This window comes from Carya illinoinensis, chromosome 9 (assembly GCF_018687715.1).
Source record: "Carya illinoinensis cultivar Pawnee chromosome 9, C.illinoinensisPawnee_v1, whole genome shotgun sequence".
Lineage (NCBI taxonomy): Eukaryota > Viridiplantae > Streptophyta > Magnoliopsida > Fagales > Juglandaceae > Carya > Carya illinoinensis.
In genome coordinates this window covers 44,237,963-44,251,804 of record NC_056760.1, presented here as the reverse complement: position 1 = coordinate 44,251,804, position 13,842 = coordinate 44,237,963, and the positions used below count along the sequence as shown (strand labels likewise).

General features: G+C 33.1%; 1 protein-coding gene across 1 annotated transcript; it reads left to right on the top strand.

Annotated features, from left to right (window-relative positions):
• The first annotated feature begins 7,185 nt into the window (after positions 1-7,185).
• LOC122275393 (protein PIN-LIKES 6) lies at positions 7,186-12,713 on the top strand. Its single transcript, XM_043084424.1, has 11 exons — positions 7,186-7,363; positions 7,663-8,055; positions 8,162-8,241; positions 8,343-8,467; positions 8,738-8,859; positions 9,033-9,221; positions 9,857-9,931; positions 10,406-10,506; positions 11,677-11,729; positions 11,949-12,137; positions 12,371-12,713. The coding sequence occupies exons 2-11, from the start codon at positions 7,864-7,866 to the stop codon at positions 12,490-12,492; spliced, it is 1,248 nt and encodes a 415-aa protein (XP_042940358.1). The 5' UTR covers positions 7,186-7,363; positions 7,663-7,863; the 3' UTR covers positions 12,493-12,713.
• Positions 12,714-13,842: the final 1,129 nt, after the last annotated feature.

The window sequence follows — 13,842 nt, the reverse complement described above, 5'->3', positions numbered from 1 at the left end:
CAAGTGCGCATGCTGCATCCAGTACTGGCCTGGCCTGGCCTTGTGGTTATGAATTCGCGAATTAGTACTACTACGCGTTTAAATTGTAGAAGAATATTCCCTAATTTTCCTTTTCTTTTGCCTACCAAAAGGATTTCGTGTAGTACCCGATCGATATTCCAAGATCTGTTTTAATCGAACCAAAAATGAAACGTGTTAAATTGGAATTTAGCATCATATATAAATTAAACGATCGATGGATCGAGCTGAAACTAGTCGAGGCTCATGCATGCCACAGAAAAAGATTCTGATAAGTATATCTTACTCAAGCTTATATATAATGGTACGTACCGATCTAAAGAAAGATTGCGACTTCAAATTAAGTGATATCAATACATTATACTCCATTAATTCCCATGATTAGAAAATCAAGAGAAAAGCTGACAAGTACCGAACAGACGTTCCGTAAAAGCATCATGATCATCATATCAATCCTGGTACATGGTCATTATATATATCATCAAGGTTGCTTAATGATAGATTATTTCATGGTCATATATACTACGGTGGTTTGTTCCAAAGAATAAAGTAAATCTCGGTAAACATGATGATGCATGGTTTTAATTGGCCGCCGTAAATACTTTAATTATGTCATGTCATTAATCATGATTAATGCGTTTAATTATATATGGTACTTATGTAGCATGGTAAATATGGATGATGCAAACCAGACACAATATTAGTAGCTAGCTAGCAGCCTGCAGTAGGTTTATTAATAGTACTACTGGCGCGCATGGTTAAATATTGGCAGCATGCATATTGCATTATATTGTACGTGCATGGCGCCAGTTAAAAGCTGCAGGCACGAACAGAAACTTTGACCCTGAGATTTAACATAGAAATTAATATACGCATTGGTCCAATTCAATCAATTATTAATTGATGAAGGAATGATGAAGAAGTGATCGAGCTGGGTAGCCTCGACGAAGCTCATTAAGAATGCTAGCTGCTAGCTAGGAGGGAAGTTTCCACTGTCTCAGTCTGCAAACAATGCATAGCACTAGCTAGCTAGCTCAGAACCAAACGTTTTTACCTGGCAAAACATTTTTTGGAATATTTGTGTGGGACAAAGGGACAAATTAAAGGGACTTCCCCCGCCCGATTCCGGCCAATTCCTAAATGTGCCCACCACGTTACTCACATATACATGCAGCCACTTCCCTGCAGGCCTCCAAAATCTTAGAGATAGAGATCATATATATTAGAGCATGCAAGGACAATTTATAATATATATATATATGCATGACTGATCATCATCTAAATCAACCCTCGGCCCCACGTACGGATCAATGTTTATGGGCAGGAGTGTGACCTACAGCTAGCGAAGCAAAGCTTTCTTTCACATACTTTTCCTCGATCGCGGCCCTCTCATGATCTTGATCTGATCTTTTATATATTTGTGCTGAATATATAACTACTTATTGTGTCTGTTTTAAGAGTGTAAATTCCTCAAAAAACAAAAAAAGATTTCAGCTTTAAGCTGCTTTTGTCTCTGTATTTAAAAACTTTAAGAGAGATATTTATTAAAATACATACAAATCATTTAGAAAATATTAATTAGATTAGAGTAAATCTTCTAATTTGTGTACTGTTCTCTCTGATCTCTTTTACACATGCAAGCCTCAGCTTAAATTTAGATTTCTAGATCGATCCGTTATTTGTTAGCTATATACGTCACATGATGTATATATGCGTCCCGATCAAGTCTGAATTAATTAAACAAGTCGTATATATATTAAAAAGACCGAAATGATGCATGATCGATGGAGATCGACATTAATAAGTAAGCCTTATTTCACATGCAACGCACTGTCCATCACATATTATAAGCAAGAGCTAGTGCTCGCTGAAGCGGGAAGCTTTGATTACATTCAAACGAGCACTACAACAAGTACTACTCGATCGTATACATACGGGCATGCAGAATGTATGAAAACGCGCGTACGTCTTTATCTTACAAGTACCGTTGATATATGGCAGCTTTCTTAATTTTTCACTCTTGATCAGAGTCGATCTGAATCAACTGGACTAAAGCCAGCTAGCTTAACTTAACATTTACAATAGATTCTTTATTCTATTCTTTGTACATGTTTGGGATTACCGTAGAAAAAATATTTAATTATAACTTTAGAGCTTATAACTTTTAGTATTATTAAAAAATTATTTACTGTTTAGTAATCATATGTTTAAGTAATTTCAAACATGTTACATTTGTTTGGAAACAAATTAAAAAAAATATTTTATAAGGTAGAAATGACAATCATTTGATTTTTTGAAGATTATAAATGTATATTTAAAAATTTGAAAGTTATAATTATCTTAAAGTTGTATGAGTATTTTGGTCTATTGTCACTTTTTTAAAATTTGAACTGTAGTCTAGATTATTCAGAAAAGTTCATTTGAGAAAATTGTGTTTTTCTAGCTCAAACGTACTTTTTAGCTTATTTAATATTAAAAAGTACTTTAATATGTAATACACAAACAACCTAATTTTTTCATTAAAGAGTTTTTAAAGTTATTTAAGCACTTTGTAAGACTCATAACACAATCTTAAATAGGCCATTTAAAATACATCACCAAAACCTACTTTTTCTATTTTATATACTGACTTTAATTTACAATATATCATACATCAGTTTATCTATTTTTTCTTATACCATTTAAATAATATACTTTTATATATTTTATTTATTTATTTCAAATATATCATTTAATTACTACCAATGAGTTTACAATATCTCTTTACATACAATGTCATACATGTCCTAACACATAAAATAAAGATTTATAAGCCAAATAAAAAATAATTCAAAATATAAAACAATGAGATTATAGTATAGTATGAGAATATTAAAAAGTATATATACTTATTCCTTTTATCTAGCACATTTGCAATGTCTTTACATCTTTCAATATTTTTAATATTCCCTATTAATGTGATTGTAATGTGTCTATCCACACTCTAAATGATAAAAATAACCTAAATCAAAAAAATAAAAATCAGAAAATGAAAACAAAATGAGTTTATTAAGAGTTTTTTCACACACATGGCTTCTTAAACATTGATATAATATGCCACTAAAGCAGGAAATAGTTAAAAAATAAAAATAAAAAATAAAAATAAAAATAAAAAGTAACAGAAAAAAAAAAAAAAAAAAAAAAAAAAAAAAAAAAAGCTGGGAATAAAGAAAGAGAGAAGGAGAAAGAAGCAATATATGCATAAAATTTTTTTAGATAAATGAACACTTCACTCTACATATTGTAGCAGGTCACTGTAATGAGTTGTATTTTAGATTTCCTTTTACATAATCGGATGGAATTCTTTTTTTAAGCAATTCTTCAAATAATTTACATTTTTTGAATAATATATAAGCCTTTGAGAATGCTCTGCTTGGGGGACTTCCTAATTACAGAGACTGATGTTTCTTTAAAGCATGGTTTTGTGTACTTATGGGATAACATTAATTAAATAAAAATAAAAAACTCTAAACGCAGGCATAAAGGGGAAGGTCCCGTGCACGCCAACCATGACACGCTGTGTTTAGTGAATTGAGAGATTTTAAAATGATGCAAATGCATTGCCTTGCAGGACAGAAACCCCTTCTGATGAAACGGTGCATTTCATTATTGTTACCCTAAGCCCCCTGCACGATTCTTTCTCAAGGCGCCTAGGGAAAAAACAAACCAACTAAAGAGAAGAGGAAGTGAAATGAAGGTATTGAAGGGATACACACGTATTGGAGTCAATCTAAGGTTTTTAAAAGAGGTTTCCATAGAAAGTAACTCAAATGGATTTCCACCAAGATTTAACCAGAAAGTTCTAGAGAGAGAGTGAGAGAGATGCATTACCGGTGGAAAGCAGGATTTGTTTTCCGAGTGGGTTGAAGTGTAAGAGAAATGTGAGAGGCAAACTCTTGAAGAACACCAAATGGGTTTCTTTCCAAGCGGTCTGTGTATGGATGTTTTTTTTTTCTTCCTCCATTTTTATTTTTTTAATAATATAAGCACTGACGTTGCAAAATGCCACGTGAGCGGCTTGCACAGTGCCTCCACACTTGTGCCTATATGTAGTAAAAACATTAATTACTAATCATGTATGTACGTAGTCTTGGTTGTTTCTTGATCTGAATTTCATCTTGTTCCATTATTACCGTTCTTTACTCTCTTTTTCTTCTTTTTAACTCCACAACTTTTTTACACTTCCACTCTTCATCATTCTTGTCAAAATATATAGATTAATTTTAGTTTGTTGGTCTTCACAATTTTTGAAACGGGCTTTATTGAAGTACTTGTTTTAATTTAAGTTCAGATAACTTGGTGTTGGGTGAAATTATGTCTAATAGGCAAGCAATGAGCCACCGACAACTAAAGACCACTATCACATGTGGCTTATGGTACAAGGGGTGATTAAAGGACCAAAGCACATTAAACGTAACGTATGGGCTTAGAGATAAAGTCAACCACAGGTATCTCTATGATATCGAGGCTTTCAATTAGGATAAACCCTAGAAGGACATAACCGACATGGAAACCTAACAAACTATATTACGATGAGATTTGAGTCTATGAAGATATATCCAAGCAAGATATCCATATCAGAGAAACATCATTAATGGTCGAATCGTGCTAGAGAAGGGAGAGAGGTGACCCACGTTGCATATACATTAGAAAAATTGCACAAAACCAACAAGTCTCATATATGTGCACAGATCTTCATATCTATGCACAAAAACACATAACCATGCTTGTGATCATAACCCACAGCCACAATCATGACTCATAAACCCCCCACAGACCCACTGTCGTAGTTGTGGGTCATAAAGCTCGCAGAGCCACAGTCATAGCCATGGGTCTTTAAATTACAGATCGACAGTGATGATCGTGATCTTAGGTTATAGAGACCCATGGCCAAGTCGTGGTCATATCTTCGTAGACTGCGACTTGGCCATGACCCATGACAATGGCTTGATCATGGGTAGATAAGAAGAAGTGGATTGAGAGGAGGAGAAGAAGAAGAAAAAAAGTGAAGGAGAAGAAAATGAGTGAGAAGAGAGAACGGTGGAGTACCATAAGGTGTGAAAGGATGGGGAGAAGAGAAGAGAAGTCATGACAACAAGAAATTAGATAAGAAAGAAAACTATCTATTTATAGTTAGGGAATGTTTGGAAATAATTTTTATCTTATCTCATCTCATTTCATTCACAAATATTATTTAACACAAATACTTTTAAACTAATTATTACGATATTTTCAAATTAATCATTATAACTTTTTCAAACTTCTAAATAAAAAACAATTCAATTTTTTTAAATATTAAAATAAAAATAATATTATAACAATATTTAAGTTTATAATATTTTTTATTTAACTTTTTTTCTCTTATTTCTTAAAATTTAATAAATACTTAAATCAAATTATTTCTTTATAAAATTTTTATCTTATTTCATTGTTTAAATGTTTTTGATTGTATATAGGTGGAGGGTGAAATTGGGGCACCACTACCCATATATTTTCTTTAAGGAAGCTACGTGCCTGTCCTCTAGCGGATTGGGTGGACAAGATCGGTTGTGGGGGCCCGTTGCCCTGTCCTAATATTTACAACATTTTATTTGTTATATTTTATATTTTGTATTATTTACAATAGCGATCTTTGATTACCATAAATTAATTCATATATACTTAATTAAGTTGATAACATATATTTATGCAATGTGTTAAGCGATTAATATATGTGTTTATTTAATATGATTAGTTATAAAGTTAAATTTTAATAAAAATAATATTAATTTAAATTTTAAATATAAAAATAATAATATTAATACATAAATCTGCACACAAATTTATTTATATATAACAAAATTCATGTTGTAAAACATACAATTTCAAAAGAAAGATCGCACGCCGACTGTATTATTAACTTAAGTCAGTCCAACCACCCTTCAAATTCGGTTGGGAAGAGAAGGTGGGCACGCTAACCGAATTGCTTCCACCCTCTTTTTCATATTTTAGATAATAGCATACCCTGATATTATTCTGAATAAATAGAGTGTTGTTTGATGCTAATAGGTAATGTCTAGGTTCATGACCATGTGCTTCTATTATTGACATTGAAATGTAAATGAAATTTGTCTTGTATAAATAATATATAGATGTGTGTGTTAGATGCATGCATGATTGCATCTTCCTCTATTCATATATATACTAGTATATATATTTATATATATATATATAATTAGATAAAAGAAACCAATAATGAATAAAACAGTTGAGGGGAGGGGAATTATTTATTACCATGCCCTGTCAACAATATTCCACATCTGACATTGACATCTATCACTCTAGAGGATTCCGTCATCTTCCACGTACAAACACATACATGATGTAGTTTCGTATATTATAAAACAAACATTAAATTATTACTAAATTTTTTTAAAAATCAAGAAATTAAAGTTTATAGAGGGACATGTTCTAGAATTAAGTTCTGATATATATAATTATTTTTATATAATTTTTTATATATTTTATTAATGTAGTTGATCAAAATAATTATTTTATATTAAAAAATAATAATATTATTTAATATTAATAATAACGTATATTAATTTGTAGATATTGGATGCATTATAGATGTAACCACATCATCGTCAATTGATATATCGGAATATAAATAAATTTGACACATAAGTGGATATGGTTAAAGATTGATAAAATTACAAATTGCAGTAACAATTGTAATTGGTTCTGAATTTAGTGTTCCGTTTGTTTGTACTTTGTAGTATTGTTTTTATCCAAACTCTTTGTTGGAGGGATGGAAAGCGGAAACTCCAGAGGAAGGTCGAAAAAGGGAAGAGAGAGAAAAGTATCAGTATATCCACAGGGAGACGCGAGGAAATTTCCATTGGTACGGAAGACCAGTCCCAGTGGCAACAACTGGATAAATTCGACATTATGGTGAAAACCGAGGGGTATCTTTGACAACTACAGCCACTCTCCAATATTAATACGCTTCTTATATTTTTCTTTTCTAAAAATCAAATAATTCACTACTTTGATTGGAAGGTAGCATTGCTAAGCAACCGGTCCAGGAGTCACAAGTAAAGCAAAACTCAAACATCTCTCTCTATACGTGTGTATATATATATATATATATAGAGAGAGAGAGAGAGAGAGGCCAAGGGGGGATTCGACGAGAGGAAACTATTTTTTGTTTTGTTTTGTTTACTTGCCTTCTTTTTGTTTGCTTCGTTGTTATATATATAGATCTGATTCCATTTTTCCAGAGCTATTCGGATTCCCATCCTCCTCCACTTCAAATACCATACATGTACATGTTCTACCTTCTATCTCTCTCTCTTTTTTTATAAGTATGTTCTACCTTCTATTTTATAAAAAAAAAAAATTAAAAAAAAAAAATCGATCCAGGGGTTTATTTCAAATTCTCTTACGCACAGTATATAATTCGAAATCTCGAATATTAGGATTTTTGCGCAATTGTGTTTAGTTTGTATTCTTTCCAGCTGCATCAATCCTTAAATTCTCTTTTTGTTCGTTAATTTATTAAATTACGCTATCTCTGTTGATTATGGGTTGATAATTTTTTGTTCGTTTGATGGAAAATTGCAGAGTAAAATTTAGAAGACATTGTTGCCGAAGGGAAACCTCTTTGTTGATTAGGCCTTTTACGCTTTGAATGTTGAAGCTTTTTTCGATATTGGTATTGGGGCTCGGAGTAATTAATATTTTTATTTAGTGGATAATTGGGTTGGTGAATGTGCTGCGGAGGAGCGTCAGTTATATTTGAAGTTGGGAGACGAAGCCGAAGGCATGCAGAGATTGCTATCGGCGGTGGCAATGGGGGATCAGGCGGCGTTAGCGGGAGGAGAGTCGTTGTTGGGGACCATCAAAATCGCGGTATTGCCTATAGCGAAGGTCTTCACAATGTGCTTCCTGGGATTTCTTATGGCTTCCAAGTATGTCAACATTTTACCCGCTAATGGAAGGAAACTTCTAAATGGGGTATGTATGCCATTGATTACTTTTGTCCTTCCCCTTATGAGCAACTCTGCAATTTACCTCTTTCCCTTCTTCGTAAATAATTGAGATTTTGTGTTGGTTCTGACAGTTGGTCTTTTCGCTTTTACTTCCGTGCTTGATATTTTCTCAACTCGGTCAAGCTATTACCGTAGAGAAAATGCTTGAGTGGTAATAATTATATATCTCTGTTCCTTGTATATTTCTATCTGTCTTCTGCTTATTAAGCATAACATTTGTTGTTAATCAACAACAATTGCATCCTTTTGTAGGTGGTTTATTCCTATGAATGTTATTCTGGGTAGCATATCAGGCTCATTAATAGGTTTTGTTGTCGCATCGCTTGTCCGCCCACCATACCCTTTCTTCAAGTTTTCAGTCATACAAATCGGAATTGGTAAGCCACTTCATCTGGAAATAAATTCAACTAGAAAACCTATCAAAAAATAAATAATTCAACTAGAAGAATCACGTTTTGTGTCTCTCTGCTGTTTTTCAAATTTCATTTCGTACTTTTGAACTTGACATTCAGATTTAGCTCTCAGAAGATGGGACTAATGGTGTATTGATTGATTGTTATATCTATATAAACCGCTCTGGCTATTTTGTCTTTGTGCTTTACGATATTGGCTTATCTTGAATTTGTATATCTTCACATTGAATACAGGGAATATTGGGAATGTACCACTTGTCTTGATCGCGGCTCTATGCAGAGATAAATCCAACCCTTTTGGCGACTCAGAAAAATGTAGCACAGATGGGACTGCCTATATTTCATTTGGACAGTGGGTAGGTTTCTATTATTTCTACTTGGCCATTGGACTTTTTGATATTGTTATTCTAATTACAAATATTCTTTTTATTAATGAGCTACAATTTTAAATATATTGATTCACAAGTTCATTTTCTAATCTTTAGTTTTCAATGAGTATCGCCATCATCTTATGAATAATGCAATGCAGGTTGGTGCCATCATCTTGTACACATATGTGTTTAACATGTTAGCACCTCCTTCCGAAGGTACCTTTGACATTGAGGATGGAAGTCTTCCCTTGAAGAGCCCTCCAAAAGATGGCTCACCTGAGCAAGTTCCACTGCTTACACAGGAGGAGGCTGCATCAACAAATTCAAATGCTTTGCCGAAAGGAAAGGTGAGACAAATTTAAATGTTGAGAACTGTGTAGCCACTTGCTAGTCAATCAGAAATTCTTTTGCATAAGGTGAAATTATGGCTTTTGAAAAGAGTCTCCCCTCATATCTAAAGTGGCTTCTTTCATGTATCTATGGCTGCAGATAACCTTGGCTTATAACCCGTTTTCCTGTTGATGTGAAACTATATAACATCATATACATGTTGATAATTTGCCCAATATGAAGACAATGACTTTTTTAAATTCATATATTTATTTAAGTTAAATTTTAATTAATGACTACTTATAAAAAGAAGTTTAGTTGTAGACTGCATATTATACCTCATTAGTACACTAGGTAGGAGGTGGTGTACCATACTTAAAAAATCTCAGATTCTAATAGTTGTATGGCAGATTTAATAATATCTTCACAGTACCAGAGTAGAAAGTCACTATATATATATATATATATATTTATGCGAGTAAAAGATATTATAAAAATTGAAAGTCCCAATTTTGAGAGGTACAAAATGTGATAATCGTGTATACACCATCCTTTTACCGCTGTAACATGCAAAGAGACCAAAAGATCTTCCAATAGACTAAATATCTTTCTTTGGTAGACTGATTGTTGCATTTCATGATTATTGATGCAGATTAAAGATTTATTCGTGTTTCTATATGAGAAGTTGAAGCTCAAGCAAATACTTCAGCCCCCTATCATTGCTTCTGTAAGTTTCTACTTATTGAGTTTAGTCTGGTTAATTTCACGTTATTGTAAGTTGACAGAGATTTTGTATATATGAGTTATATATAACCAATTGTTAACAAGAGTACTTTTTATTTGATTTCGAAAAAACTCAAATCACTAAAATCTTAGCTTTTGTTTGAATCCAAGATCAAAATCATCCAAAATGGTTTCCTGGTGAATTAGCCAAGCTTCTGAGTTATGCAAGAGCTTAAGTGGCTTGAGATGATTTTCTAAATTTTAGCTGTAAATCTTTATATTTTGAAAGCTCTTGTATGATCCTGGTCTTGAGCTAAGTTACCTGATTTTGAAATGGCAAACCATTTATTTGTAGCAAACACCTGGTGTGTAGTACTTCCTAGTTGAGTATGTCTGTGCATTTCTCTCCCGTTTCTTTCTTTATGGGGAAAAGAACTCTGACACACTCCATCTAATTGGTATTCACAATTTGATGTAGGTGCTAGCTATGGTACTTGGTGCGGTACCATTTTTTAAGCGATTGATCTTTACAGCGGATGCTCCCTTTTTCTTCTTCACTGATAGCTGCATTATTCTTGGGTATGCTCAATTGAATCTAATACGAAGTATATGCTTACCATTACCGGCTGTTTACGTAAGTTGATATGTGTTGGATTTCTGTTTTGAGATACTTGTAAGCACTGCACATTACTGTCCTGATAGTGTTTGTAGGTATAGGTTACTTCTAGACAGATGAAAAATGTATAAAAAAAAAATACAGGAATCTCAACAATGCAAGTAGTGGTTAGTATATTCCGTTCAAAACTGCCCTGACCCATTTCTCCATCTCATTCACTGCACTTGTTTTTCTTCTTCTTCTTCTTCTCTGCCGCTTGTACCACTTATTCTCTGTAACCTTTTGCTTGCAAGTTGAAATAACTTGCTGAGAAAAAGGGATGGTTTATATATTCAGTTTAAGTGCATGTAAATTTCTTAAAGACCTTAAATAGTGGTGATAATGTAGAAAGGGTACGGAATGTATGTTTAATATAAGATTTTCGACTGCATTGATTCATGTAATTGGAGGAAGTCTTTGGGATGTAGCTTATATTTTTTGTATATCTCAGATTTTAAATACCGCTTTTTTTCTTCTGGATGGTTGCCCAATCATGTTCTTCTATGTATAGTTATCAGGATATTTACTTATTTTCCTTTTTCTGCTTAGGTGTATATCCTGTATACTCCATATGTCTGGGTTTGCTTTCTTTTTGTTATCAATAAAGTTTAACTTAAAAAAGAAACAGTCCTTTTTAAATTTGAAAGTGTTTTAGTGGTTATTTGGGAGTTGAAATTATGGAATATTGATAACCTTTGATTCAAAATTCAGAAGTTTTAAAGCTAGAAGAACACTCTTAAAGAAAAGGTTATCAACATTGAAATTTACATACTCTAATTTCTGGTATACAAGATGGTCAAAATTTTGCAGTGTCACCTAAGAAAGTACATTGTAAATTGAAATCTCAAACCTTACCAAATTAAAAGGATATGGTCATCTATGTGTTCATATATTTTATTATATTATATTTTTTTATTTGAGAAAAGCATCTTTAGCATGTGTTATGGATGGACGTGCTCTGTTATATAGAATGCATGAGAGCATTACGAATGATACATATGTTTTGAATGATAGGATGTTAGCAGCAACAAAATAGTTGTTTTTCAATCTCTTTTGACTTTTATTTTATTAATGAAAATTCTTGTGATTATCAGTGAGGCCATGATTCCATGCATTCTGTTAGCATTGGGAGGCAACCTTGTTGATGGTGAGTACAAAATATAGATCATTTTTCCTCCAATTTCTGCCTGTGATTCATTCTGCATTTTGAAGAATGGATATACTGCTTCTTTGCCTTAAAACAGTTCTGTCTAAAAATATCAGTCTGTCGGCCTTTCAAAAAGAGAAGGAATGCATGAGGGCATACATATTCATGTATCTATCCTACTTGTCAAGGTTGAACTGAGTGTAAATGTGCTACTTGCAGGACCTGGAAGCTCAAAACTTGGTCTAAGGACAACTGCTGCTATTATTTTTGGGCGGCTAGTTTTGGTGCCTCCTGTGGGACTTGGAATTGTCATGTTGGCTGATAAGCTTGGTTTCCTCCCAGCCGGTGATAAGATGTTCCGGTTTGTCCTACTTCTTCAGCATTCAATGCCAACGTCTGTCCTTGCTGGTAACACCTGATTCTCATTTCTAGACACATCCCTGAACAAATTCGGAGGAAAAAACTATGGATGCAGATCTTTTTTTTTTGGATGCAAATCTTTAATTGCATTTAATTGAGATCACTCCACTACTATTCACTATTATTCAATATTTTATCATTACTTTTTCAATGTTTCATCTTTGAGCAGCAAGATGGAAATGAAAAACTGGTTGTCTTACCAACCTATTCCTTTTCTGTAGGTGCTGTCGCCAATTTAAGAGGTTGTGGAAGGGAAGCAGCTGCTGTCCTATTCTGGGTTCATATATTTGCTGTCATTTCAATGGCTGGATGGATTGTTCTCTATCTTAACATACTCTTCTAAAACTGCAGCAAGCTGTTGCCATGCCATATCTTCCGTTGTGTTTATGCTATCTATATCCACATAGTCAATGTCAATGCTAAGATGGCTAGTAGAAAACTTTTCTTTTTCCTTTTTAATTAGTTATGGAAGACAGTTGATTATTTCCCCCCCTTCTCATGGTGATATATAGGAGCACCATTGTGTATAAGAGCTATTATGAAGACAATTTTTTTTCCCCGGTCCGTTCAGGTAATTTGTCATAGATGTTCATTAGCTGCTTGTTCTCGAAATAAACAAAAACAAAATGGGAGTCTTGACATAAATAAGGAGCCGATTATATTCATTTGGACTTTTTAATATGAGAAGGAATGTCATTTTGCCCCCACGAGGGGTTTTTTTTTTTTTTTTTTCAAAGTTTAGTGACTTTAACGTGCTCAAATATAAGAAGGTTTCTATTGGTTTTTTGGGCGTTCATTTCAAGCTACTGGATGCTAATTTTAACGATGTAGGGCTGAAAAAGACTAAAGATGCCACCTTGAAATTATGTTTAGTTATTGGAGTGAGCTAAACTTATCTCAAATCAATCATTGATGAGATTTATATAAAAAACCTAAACTCATCTCAATTTATTTCATAAGTTCAAACACATATCTCAACTTATTTACATTTAAATACATTTCATTAAGATCTATAATATTACTATTCATAGATCAATTCAAATTATTTAAGATCATCTCAATATTTAAACACAATAGTATATGAAGTGTAACCACTTGGATAACAAGTTAATAGCGCTTGGGAATGAGCAATTTAAATCCCCAAGCCTACTCTCCCAATTTCCCCAGAAACGAAAAGGATAATCCGGTTGTAAGGTATACTTAACCCGGAAATAAATCACTTACAGGAGCCCTTGCCATGACTAAAAAGTGAAACCACAACGTAGTTGAGAACGTAATGCAAGTGATGGTCAGCACCTTCAAACAGTACTTAGTTTGTACAAGCTTGAAGCGTTCAAGTCACCCGAATCAGCTAAATTGAAAGAAGAGAATAGGTTATCCTTCCGGGGATCCTTCCCCTCCTCGAGGTTGGATTTTTTTTTTTAATGATTAAAGAAGTCATTTTTAATAATGTTATAATTTTTTTTAAAAAATAGAGTGTTTAAAGATATGAAAAAAATGAATCAAAAAATAAAAATAAAATAAAAGAAACCAATTGATCTTGTCGGTAGCCATTCTCGTGCGACACCCGGCACTTGTTAGAATCAAGCGGGGGATGGAAAGTGAGGAAAACAAGACACTCATGGTGACTGCGTTATTATGCTAATACAACTCAAATCAACTTCACATCTCAATCTTTTGATACTAGGAGGTG

Excerpts from the sequence above, each read along its gene's own strand:
- LOC122275393 (XM_043084424.1), top strand. The coding sequence starts at position 7,864 with ATGCAGAGATTGCTATCGGCGGTGGCAATGGGGGATCAGGCGGCGTTA. Across the intron at positions 8,242-8,342 it reads GTAGAGAAAATGCTTGAGTG|GTGGTTTATTCCTATGAATG; the intron begins GTAATAATTATA and ends ATCCTTTTGTAG. Across the intron at positions 12,138-12,370 it reads GCCAACGTCTGTCCTTGCTG|GTGCTGTCGCCAATTTAAGA; the intron begins GTAACACCTGAT and ends CCTTTTCTGTAG.